At 42.1% G+C, this 23,697-nt stretch overlaps 2 protein-coding genes across 10 annotated transcripts in view; one reads left to right on the forward strand and one right to left on the reverse strand.

Annotated features, from left to right (window-relative positions):
* The window catches only part of CASP3 (caspase 3), a 32,344-nt gene extending 14,012 nt beyond the window's left edge, over window positions 1–18,332 (reverse strand). For 2 of the 4 annotated variants that reach the window (XM_030816379.1, XM_030816378.1), the window contains exons 1-6: window positions 13,731–13,937; window positions 8,212–8,279; window positions 5,085–5,209; window positions 2,087–2,215; window positions 1,581–1,756; window positions 853–973 (exon numbers count right to left, since the gene is read on the reverse strand). In XM_030816379.1, coding sequence (XP_030672239.1) covers window positions 853–973; window positions 1,581–1,756; window positions 2,087–2,215; window positions 5,085–5,209; window positions 8,212–8,279; window positions 13,731–13,895 — 784 coding nt within the window. In that variant the 5' untranslated portion in view covers window positions 13,896–13,937. Of the gene's footprint in view, window positions 1–852; window positions 974–1,580; window positions 1,757–2,086; window positions 2,216–5,084; window positions 5,210–8,211; window positions 8,280–13,730; window positions 13,938–17,137; window positions 17,365–18,076 lie in introns of those variants that run through there. The other 2 variants (XM_030816380.1, XM_003271472.4) reach the window with 2 other exon arrangements.
* Window positions 18,333–18,349: 17 nt separating this feature from the next.
* PRIMPOL (primase and DNA directed polymerase) overlaps window positions 18,350–23,697 on the forward strand; it is a 44,309-nt gene continuing 38,961 nt past the window's right edge. For 5 of the 6 annotated variants that reach the window (XM_012508176.2, XM_003271478.4, XM_030816374.1 and 2 more), the window contains exons 1-2: window positions 18,350–18,649; window positions 20,772–20,849. The gene's annotated coding sequence lies outside the window, so the exon portion shown is untranslated. The remainder of the gene's footprint in view (window positions 18,650–20,771; window positions 20,850–23,697) is intronic. The other variant, XM_030816373.1, reaches the window with a different exon arrangement.

Below are 23,697 nucleotides of genomic sequence, written 5' to 3' on the forward strand. Positions count from 1 at the left end.
GACACCCTTAGTTGTGTAAGTAAATGGTGGTATAATCAACAAATATTTATTTAGATGATGACATGTGCAGCAGAACAGTAAAAACGTGGAGGTTAATGGCATATTCATGTATCATTTTTTACCTTATTTTCTCCCACTCCACATCTATCCTCTTGTAGTCATGTTTATCTTTTTTATTTACTACCTTTCAAATAACTCCTGAGAAATGCACCTCTCTTCTTCTCTAAGATGCAGGGGAAGCTCTGACTTGGCCCCTGTTGCCGCATAATATTCTACCTGATATTAAGTCCAATGAATGATATTGTGCTAGTCTACTCTACATACGCATATTTTCTTTTTTCCTTTTTTTGAGACGGAGTCTCGCTCTGTCGCCCAGGCTGGAGTGCAGTGGTGCAGTCTTGGCTCACCGCAACCTTTGCCTTCCAGGTTCAAGCTATTCTCCTGCCTCAGCCTCCCAAGTAGCTGGGATTACAGGTGTGTGCCACCACGCCCAGCTAATTTTTCTGTATTTTTAGTAGGGACGAGGTTTCACCATGTTGACCAGGCTGGTTTTGAACTCCTGACCTCAAGTGATCCGCCTGCCTCAGCCTCCCAAAGCGCTAGGATTACAGGTGTGAGTCACTGCTCCCAGCTATGTATACATATTTTCTAGCCAAACTTTTGGCTAAAGACAACTTTTTGAGACTTCTCGTTGATGAAGGTTCCCTAAAATATAGACAAGTTTTGATATCTTTAGGGATATCAAAATCTTGACAGTCCCTGAAACACACTCTTCATTGCATAACTCTATGATTAGTCACAGTTAATTCATTTAAATCAACATGTAACATTCATTATGAGTAACTTTCTCACCAGGTGCTGTGGAGTATGCATACAAGAAGTCCGCCTCCACTGGTATTTTATGACACGCCATGTCATCATCAACACCACTGTCTGTCTCAATGCCACAGTCCAGTTCTGTACCACGGCAGGCCTGGGTGTTAGAAAATAAATATTTATTTATAAAAATTTGTGTGTGAACATATAACTTATTTCCATAAAATCGAAATGCTATGTAAAAATGGATGTCAATTGGCCAGGCGCAGTGGCTCACACCTGTAATCCCAGCACTTTGGGAGGCCAAGGCGGGTGGATCACAAGGTCAGGAGATCGAGACCATCCTGGCTAACATGGTGAAACCCCGTCTCTATTAAAAAAAAATACAAAAAATTAGCCAGGCATGGTGGCAGGTGCCTGTAGTCCCTGCTACTCAGGAGGCTGAGGCAGGAGAATGGTGTGAACCCGGGAGGCGGAGCTTGCAGTGAGCCGAGATCACGCCACTGCACTCCAGCCTGGGCGACAGAGCGACAGAGCGAGACTCTGTCTTAAAAAAAAGAAAAAAAAAGGATGTTAATTATGCTGAGCCTTTTTGATATAAGTATAAAACTAAAATTTACTCTGTATCTTTTAAGTGGTAAATAAATGAAAAGTAACAGTAGTTCATTAGCTTCAGGAAAAAAATTATCCTTTGGATAATTTAAAATTGAGAAAAGTAACCCATGCTTAATCGTCAATAACCAAATCACTCAGTTAGACATTACCTGAATAATGAAAAGTTTGGGTTTTCCAGTTAGACTTCTACAACGATCCCCTCTGAAAAAGTTTGTTATTTTTCTCAAGTCAACAGGTCCATTTGTTCCAAAAATTATTCCTTCTTCACCATGGCTCAGAAGCACACAAACAAAACTGCTCCTTTTGCTGTGATCTTCTTTAGAAACTGGAAAGACATTTGGAAATAAAAGGAAAAAAAATCCATGACTTTATTCAACAACTTCAGATATAGTGTATAGGAACATGATGAAGAAACTGAGAATAAAACTAAGAGATCATCTTAACCTAACCTGGGGCATGGCAACACATCTCAAACCATTTTAGGAAATTGGCATAAATAACTTTTCTTAAACTTGTTACTAAAGTATGTAAGATTAAGGTTATGTACAGTATAATTCCACAATTCTCATATTTTATTATACATATAATTATTGCTAGACCATAGTATAAAATTAATTGTACAATGAAGTTCATTCTTCTAATTGTTTCTTCTTACCATCACGCATCAATTCCACAATTTCTTCCCGTGTAAGATCATTTTTATTCCTGACTTCATATTTCAAGTTTCTGAATGTTTCCCTGAGGTTTGCTGCATCGACATCTGTACCAGACCGAGATGCCATTCCTTGGAACAGAAAGAATTACTTTTAATTGTATTGAAAACAAAGAATAACTACTTTGAAATGAAATTAACTACTCAGCAATTCAAAAGTCCACAATAAATTCTTCCTTTTAAATGGTAAGAGAATTCTAACTATTTTGAACATGGTGACACAAAATTTCTTCAATTTTGTAGCTTATACGATACTTCATAATATAACCTTATCAGTGTTATAGCCAAAATGATCTCTTTCATGGCTGTTTAGTAGTGAAAAACACAAACAAATGTCTAACACTAGGGGTCTGGTTAGACAAGCTATACTAACTTATATAATGGGATATACTATATTGTCATTTTCACAGATAAAATGTTGCCATGGGGAAATCATCATTGTTTAAAAAAATAAAACTAGAAAACAATACAATCCTATAATACATACACACATCTGTCACACTCAGAAGAACTGCGTTTCTCTGCTTCTAACTTCCCAACAATTTTAAGATAGCATGACAACATTTAGAGTGTCTTCGAGGAACACGCCCAAACATTATTACTGTTCATCACGTATTCTGCTATGGCTAATCTCTAATCCTTCCAATCGCCATGAGAGTTGTATTATTACTAGTTTCACTCGTGCAGATGTGGGACATGCAGTAGAGTTAACAAACCAGTCCAAAGTGATAAAGCTATGCTGGGACTGTATCCAGGGCTCCTGGGCTTTCTACCATTCCTTTAGAGAACCTTCCACATTAATGTACAGAGTGACTGCATGATGCACTCAGATTTCAAAATGCTAAATCTTGGTGGGAAATATCCCTCAGAATTGAGCAAATTTGATGGGTATGAAGATTAAATACAGAAAGTCTACACATATCTCCAAAATGTTGTTGATTATCTCAGCTGCGTGACAAGGTCACTGGCTTCTGGTGCTGATGTGTTGGCTGCCTTTTTATTTTTATTTTTTAGACAGGATCTTGCTCTGTGGCCCAGGCTAGAGTACAGCAACCACAGCTCACTGCAGCCTCAACCTCCCAGATTCAAGATATCTTCCCACCTCAGCCTCCCGAGTAGCTGGGACTACAGGTGTGCACCACCACACCCTGCTACCTTTTTTCTATTTTGTAGAGATGGGATTTCCCTACGTTGCCCAGAATGATCTTGAACTTTGGTGCTCAAGGATCCTCCTGCTGTCGGGATTACGTGTGTGAGCCATGGCGCCTGGCCCAACAGCAGCCCGCCAGAGATCTTATGAGAACCGGACCTTTACATTGCAGAGTAGGAAAGGAGCTCACTGGGCAAAACCCAGATGGCTGGTCTAAATATGTGGGGGGAGGTGCTGGTGGTAGTGGAATGATAAGCTTGTTTTTGGTTTTTTAAACAATAGAGCCAACAGTGCAAAATTCTATAGGAAGGAGGTATCCTAACTAGAAATGTGAGGCAGAATATCTAGAAGTAAATTTTCAAATATGCCTAAAGCAGAAGTAAACAAGGTGTTGTGTTTTTAAGTTAATGGTTGAAGGCTCAACTTATAGCCAAAAGCAATAAAACTGGTGCCATTTAGAGCTCCATTTTCAACTATTCTCTTCTCACTCCTTATAACTAATCTGACACAAACCCTGCTGTCTTCCCATTGTAACCTGGCTTTCTTCCATTTTCACCACCACTCTGATAGGTACTGGCCCACGTTAGATCTACTACAGCTTCTCTAATTAAAAATTAACTCTAATATGATTAATATGCCAATTCAAAGAATTATCACAGCATCAATTTAAAAGGGTAACAGCCATAATGTTCATTCATACAGTAAATTATTCAAATTAAGTGAATGGTAGTTTTGGGGTGCAGTATTATATAATCATTATAACAGATATGAAAATTATGCAGCAATATGAAAAATGCTATTACTTTAAGTGAAACAAGCAGAATACAACATTGCTTATACGTTATGAATAAAATCAAGCTTTAAAAAGAACTGCCAAGAAAAAATAACAATACACCAAATATTAATTAGCTTTTTTGGCATTGTGAAGGATTTTATTACCTGTATTTCTAAAAAAACATTCTCAAATGTAGTACTACGTTCAAGTTGTACATAGTACAGAAATCGAGAGGGGGATCTGGTGATAAGGCCGTGGTAAATTTAAAGCAAGCAGTTTTAGTAGTAGAGACAGAAAATAGAAAAAGACTCAAGAAGGAATGGAAACAAACGAAGAGTACAAGCTTAAACTACATGTATTCAAAATTTAAGGAAGAAGGGAAGGAGATAAAATATCAAAGGAATTAAAAGGAACAGAGTAAAAAAAAGGTCTCTCTAAGATGGGGAGTATCGTAGGGTAAGAGAAGACAGCCAACAGAGCACATGAAGATACAAGGAAGTGAAGCAGAACAGAAGACGGATTTAGAGCTTGGGCTTTGGAGCCACACAGACCTAGCTCTGCCGCCATACTGTGTAACTGTGCAAGGTCTTTAACCTTTCAGAATCTTATCGTTACTTTCCAGGTCATAAAATTAAATAAGGCAATGCTTGTGATATGTCTTGCAGTTTCTGGGGAAAAAATAAATACTACCACTTAACTGTTTTTTTGAGAACCTTCCATTGGGATCAAAGAGGGAGTAGAAAGAAGAAAAAGAAGCAAGGGCTACAGAGAAGTCAGGGCAGAAGCAACCAAGCATACAGATAGGAGGCCAGCAAGAGGAGGCTGTGAAGTTGGGCAGAAGAGTAAAGCGTTCACAGTGTATCACAGGACCTGTAGGTCCTGCCCAATCTCTACTTCACAGCTAGTCTGTGTCACAGTTTACTGTCTAATACCTCAGTAATACTGCTTTTAATATTATATCAAACGTAAATGGCACAAATATTTGAAAAGGATTAAAAATTACGTAAGACACATACCAGTGCTTTTATGAAAATTCTTATTATTAATTATTATACATAAACCCATCTCAGGATAATCCATTTTATAACTGTTGTCCAGGGATATTCCAGAGTCCATTGATTTGCTTCCATGTATGATCTTTCTGTTTAGAAATCAAATAATAGCTTTACAAAGGTAGAAATGACCATGCTTTCTGTTTACATTAGCGCAATTTTTATAACTCACAGTAACAGTTAACACTTGTTGAATGTTATAAACCAGGCTGTCTTCATTTCAATTTCACATCAACAGTTATACAGATGAGAAAATGACCTGACATGAGGCTAAGTAATTTGCTGAAGGTTATGCAAATATTGTGTCACAGCCAAGAAGGAAGGAAAGCATCTGTTGGACTTCAAAGTTCAGGCTTTTAACTTCCATGTTTTACATTTTCCGCTAAATTCTTCAAAATTTCATCAAATACCTTTATAATTTAAAAATTACTTATTAACTTTGTGAAATATTTTATCCTTTGAGGTAAGAGTAAAAATCTTAAAAATTACCCTGAAATGATGGGAAATCAACAAAATGCAAATATAACTCAAAGCACAGTATTTATCACAATTCATAAATTATTCCTTAAACCCCATGAGCTAAACAAATTAGTAATTTATTAGTATATAAAAGCATTATTGTAAATAATTGAAAATATCTGTCTGGAAGTCACTTATCTAAAAAAAACCTCTGCTATCTAGATTAGGGGTCAGTAAACTTTTTTTTTAATGGGCTAAATATTAAGTGTTTTAGGCTTGTGGGCCATCTGGTTTCTGTCACGGCTACTCAATTCTATTTTTTTTTTTTTTTTTTTTTTGAGACATGGTCTGGCTCTGTCACCCAAGCTGGAGTGCAATGATGCCATCGTAGCTCACTGCAGCTTTGAACTCTTGGGCTCCAGTGATACTCCTTCCTCAGCCTTCCGAGTAGCTAGGACTACAGACAGGCATGCCCCACCATGCCCAGCTAATTGCTGTATTTTTTTTGTAGAGACAGGATCTCGCTATGTTGCCCAGGCTAGTCTTGAACTCCTGGCCTCAAGTGATCCTCCTGCCTTGGCCTCCAAAAGTGCTGGGATTACAGTTGTGAGCCACTGTGCCCAGCCATAGCTACTCAATTATCCTGGTGAAGCGGGCTTAGGACAATATGTAAGGGAATGGGTGTGCCTATATTCCAACAAAATTTGATAAAAACAGGCCTCAAGCTTGATCCCTGATCTAGACCAAGAGTCAGGCAAAAACAGGTCTAGGAACTGCCAAACACTAACACCTACAGTCCATATACTCATGCACTTAACCTTAAGAGTATCTCACATTATACACAATTCCAAAAATACTGTTGGAAAAAAGATTAAATGTAGTAAATTAAAGGAGTCAAGGTCAGAAAACAGTTATTATTTTTAGCCAGAGGTGAATAGCCTCACATTTACAGATTAAAGTTAAATCCTGAAAGCGTGACTTGACCTTTGAGTCATACAGATAATGGATCATGGGACTTATGACTCCCAGCTCCCGACACCCATTCCCCACTTGCTCTGGCTGCCTCCTAAGGAGGTAGGTACTTTACAAACATATGATAGCTAGTCCAAGAGGGGATACTCCTAATAAAAGGCAGAGGCTGTGAAAGCCGGGACTGTAAGGGCAACTTAACACAGGATCAAAACAACCCTAAACCTGGCTGGGGCTCCCGTGCAACTTGTTATTGAAGTGGTGTTCTGCATGACATGAAAAGGTAGGGCCAGGCAGAGTGGTTCACGCCTGTAATCCCAGCACTTTGGGAGGCCGAGGCAGGAGGATCCCTTGAGGCCAGGAATTGGGGACCAGCCTGGGTAACACAGCAAGACCCCCATCTCTACCAAAATAAAAAACAAAAATAACCAGGCATGGTGGCACATGTCTGTAGTCCTAGCTACTCGGGAGGATTACTGGAGCCCAGGAGTGCAGTGAGCCATAATTACATCACTGCACTCCAGCCTGGGTGACAGAGCAAGACCCTGTCTCAAAAAAGAAAGAAAAAAAGAAGTAGTAGGAAAATGTGTAAATCACTTTCAAAGGATTTTTTTAAAGAGATGGGGTCTTACTTCACTGTAACCTCTGGCGTGTAGCTAGGACTGACTACAAGCACACACACCATGGTGAACTAATTGTTTTTGTTTTTTTGTAGAGACAGGGTCTCGTTATGTTGCCCAGGCTGGTTTCGAACTCTCCACCTCAAGTGACCCTCCTGCCACAGCTCCCACATAGCTGGGATTACAGGAGCAAGCCACTACAGTGGCAAAAATGATTTAAATGACAACAACGACTCTCTAAAATGAGACTGCATTTTAAAAGTTTACTTTCTAGAAAAATCCCTTTGCTAAACAAAATTGTGAAATCTTTACTGGTAACTTAATAGTATTTCTGTAATCATATTGTTTAGTAATAAAATTAGTTTGTAATTTTCAGGGCAGCCGAGAATAATAATACTGGGTTTCAGAAATAAACTTTCAGAATTTAAAGTATTACGAGAGATCCCAAATAAATAATAACAGATATGAATTAAAAAGTGAATTTGAGTTTTATCTTTTTCCTTTTTCCATCTGCTAGTTATTGGAAGCATTAATAAGCAGAATATCCCAAAAAGACACGGGAAAGAAAAGGGTAAAATTCCTCCATAACTAGGCAATTTGTCCCCAGACTGAAAATTGGCATTGCATTTTAGTCGTAAAAACTCATAAACAAGAGGTCAAAAAACTCCCAAACCTAAACTCTCTAATCCTACAGAGCGATTCGGGAGGGCAGAAAGCACTGGGGCTTGGGAGTCCTGCCTCTCCTGTGGTGTCCTTTTGGTTCCAGGACTAGGTTTCCAGCTATGGGTCACACACCCTACTAGGCCATTCCTTTCATCTTCCCTTCACTTCTGTGAAAGTTTTAGCCCCATGTTAAAGATGAGGTTCAGAGGAGAAAAGTTAGTTTCTGCAAAGCCACACAGCTGTCTGAGGTAGGAAGTCACTTGGTCTCTCTGGCCTGAAAGAGAGACCACTCTCTTTCCTCTTTCCCCCCTCCTCGAGGTTTGCTGTATTACACATCCCCATCTTTCTCTGATTATAAAGAATTCAATTTAAATACTCACAGTTCCAAATTTTTAATGGATTTTGAATCCACTGAGTTTTCAGTGTTCTCCATGGATACCTTTATTAACTAGAATACGAAGAAAATAGAAGTTAATATAAAATCAGTCATAAAACCACTGCATTATATTAATTATCCCAGTGACTATTTTTCCAAATTAATACCTCAGTTCCCCCTCTGCTGTTAAAGGTGTATGTGAGTCAGTTCTGGGGATAATGATTTCTTTGCAATGGTACATACAATTTAGCCTCTCTCTTTTTAATTGAGTGATGAATTATATATAGTGAATTACATAAAGCATATAGAAAGTATACAGCTCGATTTTTTATATTTACATACCCTCATCAGATCAAGATATAGATTACAGTTTATTTCTTTTGTAAGACAACACGTCGGGTCATTTCTAAGAACTGCAACTCAACACAGTTAAAACAAAAATGAAAAACTTCCCACCACAATGGTACAACTCACATAACACAATTCTACAATGCTTAGATTCCCAAGATACAGTATCGAGATGTTCCAAATCTCCATTAATCTTTATTCTTTTTTTTTTGTTTTCTTTTGAGGCAGGGTCTCACTCTGTCACCCAGGCTGGAGGGCAACGGCGCAATCGTGGCTCACTGCAGCTTCGATCTCCTGGACTCAAATTCTCCCGCCTCAGCCTCCCAAGTAGCTGGGATTACAGGCATGCGCCACCATGTCTGGCTAATTTTTGTATTTTTTGTAGACATAGGGTCTTGCTGTATTGCCCAGGCTGGTCTCAAACTCCTGCATTCAAGTGATCTGCCCACCTAGGCCTCCTAAAGTGCTGGGATTACAGGCAAGAACCACTGCACCCGGCCTAGTCTTTACTTTTAAACTGGGTTTTGGAAGCCCAGCTTCTCATTTAGGGTAGTAAAATGGCCCAGGAAACGTAAAAGTAGACACTGAAGTTTCTGCTTTCATTCTTCCATCACACAATTATATCTCACAAGGGGAACCAGTTCTTAGAATCAAAGCAACTATCACTTATTGAGCACTTAATATATACCAGGTACTTTGCAAGGCACTCATTTTTAATCTTTTCAAAATTCTAAAAGTCAGAAAACCCAACTTCTGGTAGTTAGGTGACTTTGTCGACAGTCACAAGCTAAGTGACAGGGCCCTCTTCCCACTCTGCTATGCTGCCTCTGAAGAAGCCAGCTCCTTACTACTTTTCTGGAGTTCTACCAGGCATTTTCTGGCTTCTCAGAAGCACAGGTGCTACCCATGGCAATCCACCTCCCTAAATAGAGGAAAACAAGAACAAAGGCAAAACAAAAAACAAGAACAAAAAATATTGAATGACCTTCTCCACACTCTAGAAACCCTGACAATGTCAAAAATTCCAGTCAAAATACAACTTTAACCTCACTCCTATGATACAATCAGAAACACCAAAATAATACACAATCCTAAAACAGAACTTGCTCACCCTCAAAAGTCCTTCTAGAAAGTCCTAGGTAACTTCCCCCACTTTAAAAAATTTTAATCTTTAAAACTGTGGTAAAATAGACATAAAATTTACCATTTTTAAGTGTACAGTTCAGTGGCATTGAGTAGTTACATTGTTGGAATCCATCCCAGAACTTTCTTATCTTCCCAAACTGAAACCCTTTACCAAAGTCCCCAATTTTGATCAAGCTCTCTTGGAAAACATAATTTCTTCCCTTCTATTAAGACAAAGCTAAGCTCCTTCCTCCCCTCTCTCCCAGTTTTGTGTGCACCCCTGGTGGGGAAAGGTGCAGTAGTAATATAGAAGACAGCCAGTGCTACCATCTCAATTTAACCACAGGAGAGGGTGATATTTGACCTTCTCAAGAGCCAGTCTATGCTCTGCATTTCTACGAAGACTTTGCTTTTCTACCGTCTTACTTCCTGTAGGCTTTCTGGAAAACCAAGGGAAGATGTGAGTATAATTGGGATAAATCATCTTTTAGTTTGTCAGTAAACAAAGACTTTGTGCCAGGTATCATCCTGGGAAATAGGACAGAGTGGAAGACAGGACAAAGTTCCTATCTTCCATTAGATCTTACTTTAGATAGAAGAATAATTACACAGTAGTATATCTGCGGGGCAGGGGCAGGGGGTACCTCCCAAGTCCCCCAGTAGATGCTTGAAACCAAATACAGTACTAAACCCTATATGCAGCATGTTTTTTCCTATACATACATACCTATGAAAAAGTTTAGTTTATAAATTGGGCGCAGAAAGGGATTAACAACAATAACTAATAAGGGTACCTGAACATAAGCATCGCCATACCATGACAGTTGATCTGAAAACGCAGACAGCTACTAAGTGACCTGCCATTAGTCACTCAGTACATATTACATATTAGTATGTCTTCACATATTAACATATTTATTAATAGTGGCTGTCTGGGTGATGACATTACTGACAACTTATTTACTCCTTAACATTCCTCCATATCTTCTAATTTTTCTATAACATTGCATTTTTTAAAGTGAGAAAATAGTAACAAATATTATTCTATAAAATAATATCAACAAAGGTCAAGATTGTTCTAGCCAATTTCAACTCTTGGCCCTGTTTCGAGAGTGACAAAAATCAGGGTATTCTCCTATCAAAGTGGCCACCCTTCCTTGCCTCTATCATGCTCAGTACCGTGTTCCCGTCTATCTGCCTTTCTTTTTTTCTTTCATATGTACAATAAACATGTATTAGGTACCAGGAAATCTTGAACTTCCTTGAACCATAAATATCATAAAGACCAACTTGCCCCCCATGCACATCAATTCAAAGCGGACAGACCACAGACAAAATCATTAGCCACCTGTGGTTGAGAAACAAATTGTGGTTAACTTGATTAACTGAGAGAACAGTACAGGGTAGCTAACAAGTCTGGAAACATAGGTGAACACATAATAGTTTACTGATATTGCATTATAATCCATGAGAAAATATCTTTGTTTCAAGACTTTATGGCCAATCTATAGAAAATCTAAAGTGAAAATCCAGTGGGCCTCATCAAAGATACACAGACTGCAAATAATGGGAAATGCTAATTAAAGCAACAATGAGATACCACTACACACCTAGCAGAATGGCCAAAATCCAGAACACCATCAACACCAAATGCTGGTGAGGATGTGGAGCAACAGGGATTCTCAATCACTGCTCGTGGAGATACAAAACGGTACAGCCAACTCTGAAGACAGTTTGGTGGTTTCCTACAAAACTAAACATACTCTTACCATATGATCCAGCCATATGGTAAATACACACTCTTTGGTATTCACCCAAAGGAGTTGAAAACTTATGTTCACACAAAAGCCTGCACACAGATGTTTATAGTAGTTTTATTCATAACTGTCAAAACTAGAAGCAACTAAGAGGTCCTTCAGTCGGTGAATGAATAAATAAACTGTGGTATATCCAGAGAACAGAATATTATTGAGCACTAAAAAGAAATGAGCTAGCAAGCCATGAAGACATGCAGGACACTTTAAATGCATTATTACTAAGTGAAAGAAGCCAGTTTGAAAAGGCCATATATACCGCATGATTCCAACTATCTGACAGTCTGGAAAAGGCAAAACTATGGAGAGAGTAAAAAGGTCAGTGGTTGCCAGTGGCTAGGAGGGAGGGAGACAGCACAGAGAATTTTTTTTTTTTTTTTTTTTTTGAGATGGAGTTTCACTCTTATTGCCCAGGCTGGAGTGCAGTGGCACGGTCTTGGCTCACTGCAACCTCCACCTTCAGGTTTCAAGCGATTCTCCTGCCTCAGCCTCCCGAGTAGCTGGGATTACAGGCGCATACCACCATGCCAAGCTAATTTTTGTATTTTTAGTAGAGATGGGGTTTCACCATGTTGGCCAGGCTGGTCTCAAACTCCTGACCTCATGATCCGCCTGCCTCAGCCTCCCAAAGTGCTGGGATTACAGGCGTGAGCCACCGTGCCCAGCCAGCATGGAGAATTTTTAAGGCAGTGAAACCACTCTGTGTGACACTATAATGGTGGATACAAGTCCTTGTAAATTTGTCCAAACCCATAGGATAAACAGCACCAAGAGTGAACTTGATTGTGAACAATGGAGTTTGGGTGATGACGTGTCAGTGTGTGTCAGTGTGGGTTCCTTTATAAGAATGTACCACTCTGGTGCAGGATGTTGATAATGGGGGAGACTATGCATGTGTTGGGGGGCAGGCAGGATGTCTCTGTACATTCTTCTCAATTTTGGTTTGATTCTAAAACTGCTCTAAAAAATGAAGTCTAATTTAAAAACTGGGAAATAAGACTTAACAACTTTGGAAGCTGAACCTGGAGCTCCTGGCAGTATCCTTTCTAGCCCCCAGTCTGCCTCAAATTGGCTGTCTGAATGCACTTGCCAAATGCAGGGTTCACAGTCTGTGCTCAGGAACCCCTAAATGCTGATCAGGTTCCACAGACAACCAAGGACCTAAAGATCTCTTTGGAACACTTCTGCAAACAGTCTAGTGACTCTTACACTGAAATACTGACTTTTAATAAACTTGTGTCTTTTGCCAACAATAAAACTGTGGGATAAAATTATTCTCTCCTTGTGACTGGTAATGGAAACTTTAGATAGTGACCAGCTTTTCAGAGTACTATAATATTTGCTTCTTGGCTCAGACCAATCTAAGATCTCCTCTAAATATTAGGTGACTTTCCATAAAAGTCATTTTCTTTCTATACATCAAGTCAATAAAGTTGAAAAATTCAGAAAGACCGATCAATACAGATAATTATAAATTAATCATTTCTAATATTAGACACAACAGATAAATTTTGTTTTAGTAAGAGAGTTGGTGGCTGAAAAAAAAAATTCTTCTACAATAGGATTTAAAATATTGTCTATTTGATAAAGATTTCTCAGGAACAAATACTATAGTGGACTTCATTAACTTCATTATTAGTATCTGAACAACGTATGTTGCCTCAGTTATCAGTTTATTTTGATATACTTCTAAAAATTTATATGATGGTAGATGAAATCCTTACAGCATCAGACATGTGCACATTTGCTCTCTACTTGTCATCATCCGCTTTTTCCACGTGAAAGCACCAAATCCACACTCCTGGGAGCAGAGCTTTGGTTCCCGCAAAACTCACTGAAGTGCTGCTTAGCATGACATCACCTCCATTAGCTAGTGCCCAGCGGGGTACAAATTATTCTGAGGATGGTGATCTCATCTTAGAAGGATAAAAAATCATATCCTAAGGGAAACAGTCACTGCCTTAAATGAAAACATTTATGTGCCAGTCTCTAAAACTGGCAGTCCTAATTTAAATTTTAAATCTCTAAAATTCTTAATCAGCTCATCTGTTATCCGCCATTAGGCTGCTGCTGGTTCCTGTCCTACAGGGAAACTCTGAGGTAAGAAATAAAATCTGGTCTCTGCCCTAAGGGTTTTTAAATCTCAAAGTGAGACCTAAAAAACAACTCTGTTAGTTTCTGAATCACGTCCACGAATGTAAATGCTTTTAAGAAACATTTACTGGTAAAGATTTACCAAAACAGTAACCAAAGGAAGAACAGTGCTGCATGTGGCGTGACAGCTGTGTGCAAAGCGCTGCGTGATGACCGTCCCTCTTACTGCTGGCTCATACAGGCTAGGTACTGAACTCAAAGTACAAGCATATTTTTCGTGAGTCCTCCCAATGACACTCTGAGGCATAAGGATCCCCACTGCAGAGTTCAGGTGACTGAGGCTAAGAGAAGTTAATGAACTTTAAAATGGCATGGCCAGGATTCAAACTAGGAACTTCCCAACTCAAGAGGGCAGACTCCCACTATTCTGTAGACAGCTTAGTACTATATAGGAGTGATAACACTTAACTTCAGGGAAGGAAACAAAAATCCATAATCTCAGAAGCTTTAAATAAGACAAAGAACATAAATGATAGAAACTTACTGCAGAGATACCAAAATAACATGATGCACTGAATTCTAATGAATGAAAAAATGGCAAAAATGAGTATGGCATTTCTAATGCGACTAGGTAGTTTACTTTTATTTTTTCTTTCCTTCTTTTTCAAAAAAATTTTTTTAAAAAATTTAACAAACTCTGCATGTGACATTCAATTTACTTCTAAAGTGAAATAGGCCAGACACCGTGGCTCGCGCCTATAATCCCAGCACTTTGGGAGGCCAAGGTGGGCGGACTGCTTGAGATCATGTGTTCAAGACCAGTCTGGGCAACACAGAGAGACCCCATCTCTACAAAAAAGTAAAAACAAGTAGCCTGGCATGGTGGTGCACACCTGTAGTCCCAGCTACTCAGGAGGCTGAGGCAAGAGGATCACTTGAGCTTGGGTGACACAGCAAGACTCTGTGTCTAAAAATAATAATAATAAAAGTAAAATAACTGGCTTTCTGTTCAGTGTTCGGTATATGTCTTTAAAACATATTTCCTATATCTCTGTGTTCCTCCAAAGGAAAAGTGAAGCCTGTCCAGCAGGACTTCTGGGGAGATTACACTTCTGTCAAACAACTTGAAAAATATCAGGATTATATTTATTATCTGTCAGAGAGGACAAAGTCTCAAAAGCAGTCACGTTTCCAGATTTAGCAAATGAAACAGAAAGAACATCTGTCTCACAATAGTTTGGACAAGAAAAGACTTCAGTTGTAATGTACCAGAGGTTTCATCAAAATCTTTTCCCATCTGGTCTCTGAATTCATTTCGGTACAAGTAAGAATGATCAAACTGGCTATTGTCACTGGGCCTGGTGAAGTCAATCTTTTAATATTTGTTACGTAATTAAGGTAAGAATATGAGAACAGGAATGTAAAATCAAATACAGAATAAATTGAAATAAGTTCCATTGTACTATACAAACAAACCATCCTTTCCTTTCCTCTGGCATGGGCCACGTGACCAGGAAGACAGTATAGAGCACTCCCCACTATTCAAAGCCTCCGAATTTATGACACAAGTCAGAAAAAACGGCACTTACTATGTGCAAAAGATCTGTCTTCCCTGTGCCAAGTGAAGTCCTAGGATGGTGTTTTTGGACGGACAAAAGGAGAAAATGGGAAAGCTTTCACAGATCTAAATGATTTGTATGATATAAGTGTAAAACGGAGGATCTCGGATGCCTTTTTATAAAAATTACAGATGACTTTAAAGCGTCACCACTCCCACCAAGGATGACTACTTTGCAGAATCAGATTCAGGTGTAAAGCCGCTTGAAGAAAGCCTGCTGTCTGGAAGACTGAAACTGCCAAAAGTCAGATTCAGTAGTATTTACTCATTTGATATTTGCACCATAACAATTTACTGAACACCAACTGTGTGCAGAGTACTATACTAGACCCTGAGAGTATCAAGCAGTGGAAGAGACAAACCCTATCTCTATGCAGGGCTTATACCGATGCTCACCGGTATTCAAAAGTGGCTCAACAAAGCAGATGCCAGACGGTGTCCAATACATATCAGGTAACTTGATTTCCTTAATGTAATGCAAAGAAGCTCTACAGGCAACATGTGAAGGTGAGAACAAAACATGCAGAGAAAGAACATTATATAAATCTAAGAATTCTCACATCTTTTTTTAGGCCCAAACACCAGTGCTTCCTATCTTTGGGGCAGAGCTTAAAGATCTAATAGTAGGCACCAGAAGCAATGTAATATATCATTCATCAAAATAAAGACTGCCTTGTAGGGGGATGAAGCAGTAGGAGATTGTGTTAAATGAGGTTTGAAAACAAAACAGTAAAGAAGCATTATAACTGCCTATATCTTCAGATGGCAAGAGGCAAGGCCTTTATTCAGGATAGCAAAAGCAAATCTGATTTAACTAGGTACAATGTCTAATGTCTCTTACTTTGAACAGGTTTCATTGCCATACTCCAATAAACTCTTTGTCCATTCACTAAAATATTTTTCACTTTCAAAAACCTTCTTTTGCAAAAAGGCAAAACAAAACCAAAGCCCAAGCATCGGGCTGTGATAGAGATGATTTAAGCTTTACGTTTCATTTTTAGAGATTATGTAACCACAGCACGCACATTCACAGTGGCTGAGCCCATTCTGATACGGTCTGGTCTAACCACCTTGCCTGGCCCTCTTTCAGCTATCTTGCAGGTTTACATCGTTTCAGTGACTCCATATGTCACCTCTACCATTTCTTTTCTAATTACTATTTGCCAAATAATCCTAAACCAGGTCTACTTTTTCTAGATAGGGCATAAAAGTAAAAATACAATGGATGGGCATTCACTGTGTTGTGCCAGGCCCCGCATTTGGGGCAAGACACTAAGGACACCAAGATAAACCAAGTCCGTCCCTCCTGGAGTTTGCTTGCAAATCTGGCAGGGAAGATAGTAAACAAGCAACTGCAAAGGATATCACACATCTCTCTTAGGGAATGCTGGCTGCAGAAAGAACACAGCATAGGAAGATTTAACCTTGAACTGTTTAATGAAAGAAGAAATTTAAGTAGCAGCTCTTACTTCTAATCAAATGTGATGGCGGGAGAAAGAGAATGCAGAGTTGTTGCAGGCAGACACTAGGTATGAAGGTCAGCACTGCTGTGCAGAAAGTGAATCGGTGCTAAAGACAAGGAGGGGTGGGGGCACTCAGGACCCAACACATGCAGGGGTTTGTTAGCCACATTAAGTGCTGGGATTAACCTAAGGGCAAAGGAGGAGCTTTCTAGACTTTCATTTCATAAAGATCCCTCTGCCTGTGCTGTAAAAAGTGGACTGCAAAGGAGCAGGCGGGTCTGGAAGTGGAGAGACCAGGGAAGAGGCTGCTGTAGTCAGACGGCTGAAATCAGAGATGGAGAGACGCGGACAGATCTGGCAGACATTTACAAGGTAGACAAGGCTTGGTGACTAAGCAGGAAAAGAAGTGGGTGGGCGAGAGGGGGCTGAGAACGATGTTTTCCGGTTTCCTGCTTGGGTGCCACTTACTGAGAATGGGGGAAAGAGGCAGGTGCAGGGCACACCCACCGAAAACCAGAGCGCCGAGTGTGAGCAGGGCTCGCTAACTCCTCATGGTCTGGGATTTCAAGGCGACGCCAACGAGCTGTGGCCACGGATACACAGCCACGGGTATGAGCCGCGAGCAATCACGAAACTCTGCAGGGCCGAAAAGGAATTGGAGTTTAAACCCTGCAACTAGCTCTCTGGAAGAGATAATCCAGGCCCCAGGCATGGAAGGCAGCAGAGACGGAAGCCTAGTCCAAAATCGGAAGGATCAGCCCCGAGGGCGAGTATCTCACAGTCAGCACCCGGTCGCCCCAGCCCTCCCAGCACCGCTTCCCGGGGACACTCCTCCGCCGGCGGTAGCGTCGTCCGTTTCCCAGCTTGCCGCTGCCTCCCGCCGCCTGACCCGGCCTCCCGGCACCCGGCCCGGCCGCCAGGTCTCCCGCCCTCGGAGCTCGGTGCCCCGTGCCCGACCTCCCGGCCCCGGGCTCGGTTCCCCTAGCCAGGCCTCGCGCTGCCCGGCCTCCCCGGCCCCGGGCTCGGTTCCCCTGGCCAGGCCTCCCGCTGCCCGGCCTCCCCGGTCCCAGCCCAGCCTCCCGCCCCCGGGCCAGGTCTCCCCTCCGATGATCTGAGAGGCCTTTCCTTAGGTTACCCCCAGGTCCCTCTCCCTAAATCAAAAGTCTTAACCCGCTGCCTGGCTTCCCTGGCCCCGGCCCCGGCCCAGGCTCCCGCCCCCGGGCCAGGTCTCTCGCTCCGCGGGGCTTCACTGCTCGCCCCCGCCCGGGTGAGGTGGCAAAACAAACGCTCCGCCGCCCAGACCGGGCAGGTCCCCGGGCGAGCGCCGGTCCTGGGAAGACGCAAGGAGCAGGGGCAGGGCTGATGGCCCGGAGCGAGGGCGGCAGTCACCGCACAGCCTCCTCATACCTTCCACAACCGCCTCACAGTAGCAGCCACCCGCTGGGACCCGCGTCTGCACTGCTTCCGCGGCCGGCCGCCGGGAGATGGGCTCCAGTGCCAGCCCCGCCTCCGGCCCGCCCCTGTCGGCCCCTCGCGCCCCCTCCGCTGGGGCCCGTCCCCCAGCTCCCGCCCGCCGGAGAACCCAGCCCCAGGCTGGGCCCTGGGAGGCGCCCGCCCACTGCAGCACGCCCCGCCCCGCGCCCCGCGCCCGTCCTCACGCCCCGGTCCCGCCCCCGCGCCCCGGTCCCGCCCTCGCGCCCCGCGCCCGCCCTCACGCCCCGGTCCCGCCCTCGCGCCCCGCGCCAGTCTTCACGCTTTGGTCCCGCCCCGAGGCCCGGCCCGGCGCCCCCGCCCCGGATTTGAAATCTAGGTCTTCCTGAGAGTTCGCGGGCTTCCGCTCCCAGCGCGGGATTCTGGAGGTAAATTGAGGGAGACTTGGAAACCGCGCCAGGCCCAACGGGTACCTAGAAGGGAGACAAAGCCAGGCCTCCTGTCCAGTTTGAGCTCTGGGAAGGAGAGGAGCAGGCTGGGACGCCCCCGGTAATTTCTGTCTCCTCTGCGATGACCTGAGGCCTTTCTTTGGGTTACCCCCAGGTCCCTCTCCCTAAATCAAAAGCCTTAACCTCCTGTCACCAGGGTGCCAGGCTAGAAATAACCAGGTCCACGCATGCTGTGTTTTCCACCATGTCAGGCTTCTATGGACGCTCTTTCAATCACAAAAGCCACGAGCTCGTGGAGTTCCCAAGGAGGTAATTCTCAGCACCTGCTGGTCACTGGGTAGTCAGAGCCTGGACACACAGGCTCAAGCCGCTCCACTCATCAGTCAGTATTGCAAACCGTACATAGTAGTGTACTTAATCCACATATAAATGTTACAAGTTAAGCATCCCACAGCAAAGTAGCATTTAACATCATGAGGAAAAAAGATAGGACAAAGAGATTAACGAACCAATCCACAGGGAGTGAAGAAGGAAAAGAAGCCTGGTTTGGGCCGAGAGGTCCTGCTGCAAAGACAGCGTCAATTAAGCCGGCTGTTTGGAGCTGTCAATTAAGGCCTCATCTTTTATAATCGCAGAGTCCTGTGGTGAGAACTGGTCGTGGAAGAGGGTGCTTGTTTGTGTCCTTATCTGGTTGGATGCGGACCATTTTTTTATTTGTTTATTAAAGTATAGTATCCTTGTTGGCAAATGCCCTATGAAATATAAAAATGGGGTCTTTTCCTAAGATAGAGTTATTAATGGTTACGTCAAGGGTGTGCTATACACTGCCCTACTGATCCCCTTCCTATTTTGGGTCATGAACTCATTTTAGACCCTGAAGCAAACTGAATCGTTTTCGCAGAAGAATTCACCAACACATGTGAGCACGACGTTCTGCATCAGATTTCAAAAGGTTCTTGACATTCAGAAGTCAGATCACGGACCCCATGGCAGATCCTGTTTCTAACACTTGCGCCTATTCGACTATAGGGACTATATTCTGCACAGAAATATACTTAGTTTTATATATGGTTACCACCTGCTGAGAGTTTATTGCATGCCTTTACATTTTCATAATACATTTGTTTGTTTCATCCTTTCAACAATCCTTCGGGATAGGAATTCCAATTTAAACAGGATAAGGTTTAAAGAGGTTAAGGCCGCGTTTAAAGAGGTTAAGTCTGGGCGCGGTGGCTCATGACTGTAATCCCAGGACTTTGGGAGGCCGAGGCAGGTGGATCACGAGGTCAGGAGTTCGAGACCAGCCTGGCCAAGATGGTGAAACCCTGTCTTTACTAAAAATACAAAAAAAAATTAGCCGGATGCAGTGGTGGGTGCCTGTAATCCCAGCTACTTGGGAGGCTGAGGCAGGAGAATCACTTGAAGCCGGGAGGCAGAGGTTGCAGTGAGCCGAGATTGTGCCACTGCACTCTAACCTGGGCAACAGAGCAAGACTCTGTCTCAAAAAAAGAAAAAAAAAGGGGTTAAGTAGTTTGCTCTTGCTAAAAAGAGAGTCACAGGAGTTAAACTCAGATCCCACAAATAAGACTTAGGCCTTTCTTTATCCCTCCTGAATTGAGTGAACACCAATGTTTGACAGTCCTTTTTGTGCCTCAATAAAACTGAGAAATAGGACCCACTCCCAACCCTAACAGTGGCTCTGCAGAGCAGTAATTTGCAAAGAAGGGAATAGTGTGGTTGAACTAGTCCTTATCCCATTGTGATGCCCACACCCCTTCCTGTGCGAAACTTTCTTGCCAGAATGAGAAAGCATTAGCAGCAGTTTTCTGGTATCCTGTAAATCATGCTAATTTACTTAATCTACTAACTTTTTTTTTTGAGACGTAGTTTTACCCTTGTTTCCCAGGCTGGAGTGCAGTGGTGCAATCTCGGCTCACTGCAACCTCCGCCTCCTGGGTTCACATGATTCTCCTGCCTCAGCCTCCCAAGTAGCTGGGATTACAGGTGCCTACCACTACGCCCAACTAATTTTTGTATTTCTAGTAGAGACGGGGTTTCACCATGTTGGCCAGGCTAACCTCAGGTGATCCACCCACCTCAGCCTCCCAAAGTGCTGAGATTACAGGCATGAGCCACCGCGCCCAGCCACACATTTTAATTATAGCAAAGCAGTAGGCTGGAGGCAGTGTCTTCTGGCTGAAGCCAGTAATTTCTCTTTACAGAGGTATCCCAGAGGTGACAGAAAGTGATCTGGGCCCGGAAGGGGAAGAATTCGGGAAAGGCAACGTGGGGCATTCCAGGTAAGAGAAACGTGCCGGGTGGGGGGAGGTTTCTGGAGTGGCTCAGGAGAAAGGAGAGGTCATTATCAATTCATTTGGTGAGATGGTGGAAGTGTAAGAAATGAAATAGGTAAATGATTTAGGGCCAGATTCTGGAGGGGAGTTTAGACTTCATGACGTTAGTTTACCTGTGTGAGTTGAATGTTGCTGTGAATCATTATCCCTGTGAAAAGTGATGAAAATGGTTTTAAGGGTGATCGGTCTGCCAGAATTATGCTATTTGGATGGGAGATCCTGTGGGAAGGATGGAAAGGAGGAACTGGAAAAAAAAAAGCACAGTATATCGCTGCGTGTTTTCTTACTCCTTAAAGAGGATTTGGGGAAATTTAAATACGAGTTACTTCTGCTCAAGCATAGAAAGGCAAAGTGACTGAAGCAGGAGAAAAAAAGAAAATCCAGTCACTTATACTCAATTTCTTAAAGTGTTACTCATCCAGAAAGTGAACTTATATAATAATACTTTTGTAAATGCTTTTTGATCACATACTTTATAATAAATACTTTAGCAGTGGGAGAAATAGTAAAAATGCATTCCAAGAGGCTAGAAAAGGGATTATATTAAGAGAATATTGTCAAATACCAGGATATTACCAAATCGTAGAACTAGAGTATTGGCAGAAAACACAAAATACTGATGAATCTAATCTCAGGGTAGAGGGAGAAGTTGGAGTTGGGAAATAGGAATTGACCAGTGATGAGAAAAAAAGAAAAGAAAAAAGGGAGGGAGGAAGGAAGGAAAGAAAGGAGGGAGGGAAGGAAGGAAGGAAGGAGAGAAAGAGAAAGAAAGAAACTGAGAGAACTAGGCTAGGAAGAACCATAGCCAGGCCGGCTTCAGGTCCCCCCAGAAACCAGTAAATATGAAGCATGTGCCCCCTCCTTCAGCTGCTCCTGGGATCCAGGCCATCAAGTGTCATAGCTGGGCAAGTCTGGGCATAAACGCAGGGAAGCTGGGTCTACTTAGTCATCTGTCCCCTTCCATCCCCACTGCTTCTTCTCCCACTATAGTTACTCAAAAAGGACTAACATAGCCTTTTTTCTAGCTCCACCATCTTCAGTTGAAAGATTGGTATTGACCATGCTTAAATAATCAAACATGGTTAAACAAACATTCTGTGCAATGTTAAGAAGTAAATAATAGAAACTCTTTGAGCCCAATCTTTTATTTTATTATTTTTTTTTTAGTAGAGATGGGGTTTCACCATGTTGGCCAGGCTGGTCTCGAACTCTTGACCTTGTGATCCGCCTGCCTGGCCCTCCCAAAGTGCTGGGATTACAGGTGTGAGCCACTGTGCCTGGGCAGAGCCCAATCTTTTAAAATACAATAAACATTTTCCTTTGGAACTTGGAAACTATTACCAAAAATAGTTACAGTCCCTGAGTGGAAAGGAGCATTGATACACAATTATGTAAAAGAAAGGCAACACTCTTTCACCACCGGGAATTAAAAGCATTTCTAATATGGTGACATATTCCCCCAGAGGGGAGGGATGAGGAATGTGATAGTCCCAAACCAGAATGCCAAATGCCTTACTGTTCATTTCCTTTGCTTTTTGTAATTCAACCCTTCCTGCTGGACTAGACCAAGCCCCAGTTGTCTTCTGATGCTCACCCCAGCTGTTAAAACTTTCAAGCTGTGCAGACGTGAAGGGGGCATGATATATACTGAACTTCTCTTTCTTCTTCTGTTGATGCTCATGGTTTCCCCAGTTCAGTGAGTCTTAAGCTGTTTTTTCATTGTGACTCCATGATGTTCATGTATGACATACTCCCATGGTCCTACCAGGATTTTTACAAAATCAAACAATTTTTCATGATAAAATTTCAGTGTCACGAAGTATGAATATCCACATAGTCATTTGTAGTCAGTTATTAGTTAGATACTAGCTAGACTCAGATGTGATTGCATTCTGTATTTATTTTCTTTACTAATAATCAATGGACTTTGTTAAAAGTTAATAAACTTCATGATAGAAAGTTTCTCAGGTTTATCTAAGTGTAGCAGATTTTTAGCTGTATGTGAAGCAGATCAAAGTAACTGAATACTCAGAATCTAGCAATAAGGAGCCATATCACTTTGTATTGACAAGTTAAAGCAGTTTTTTTTTTGTTTTTTTTTTTTTGAGACAAAGTCTTGCTCTGTCGCCCAGGCTAGAGTGCAGTGGCACGATCTTGGCTCACTGCAAGCTCCGCCTCCCAGGTTCACGCCATTCTCCTGCCTCAGCCTCCTGAGTAGCTGGGACTACAGGCGCCCACCACCACGCCTGGCTAATTTGTTTTGTATTTTTAGTACAGACAGGGTTTCACTGTGTTAGCCAGGATGGTCTCGATCTCCTGATCTCGGGATCCACCTGCCTTGGCCTCCCAAAGTGCTGGGATTACAGGCGTGAGCCACTGCACCTGGCCAAAGCAGTTTTTAAAAAAATTGCTTCATCTCCTCCATCCAGTGAATTGATATTTTCCCTAAGCATACCTGTTATGAAATTTACGTTAGTACCTTTAGAATCATATTTGTTTATGTAATTTATATGTGGATTAGGTATAACTCTGAGAGAATAATCTTCCTCAGGTCTGTTATGATTGATGTCAAATTTGAAATCTGCGGATGATATGCCTTTGTTTTTTTTCTAACAAGGTCATGATGTTCTACTCCCTTTTTTTTTCTTTTCTTTTGAGGTGGAGTAGTCCCAGCTACTCAGGAGGCTAGAGTGCAGTGTCATAATTTCAGCTCACTGCAATCTCTGCCTCCTGGGTTTAAGCAATTTTCCTATCTCAGCCTCCCAAGTATTTGGGACTACAAGTGCCCGCCACC

The sequence above is a fragment of the Nomascus leucogenys genome, chromosome 7b, assembly GCF_006542625.1.
Source record: "Nomascus leucogenys isolate Asia chromosome 7b, Asia_NLE_v1, whole genome shotgun sequence".
Classification (NCBI taxonomy): Eukaryota; Metazoa; Chordata; class Mammalia; order Primates; family Hylobatidae; genus Nomascus; species Nomascus leucogenys.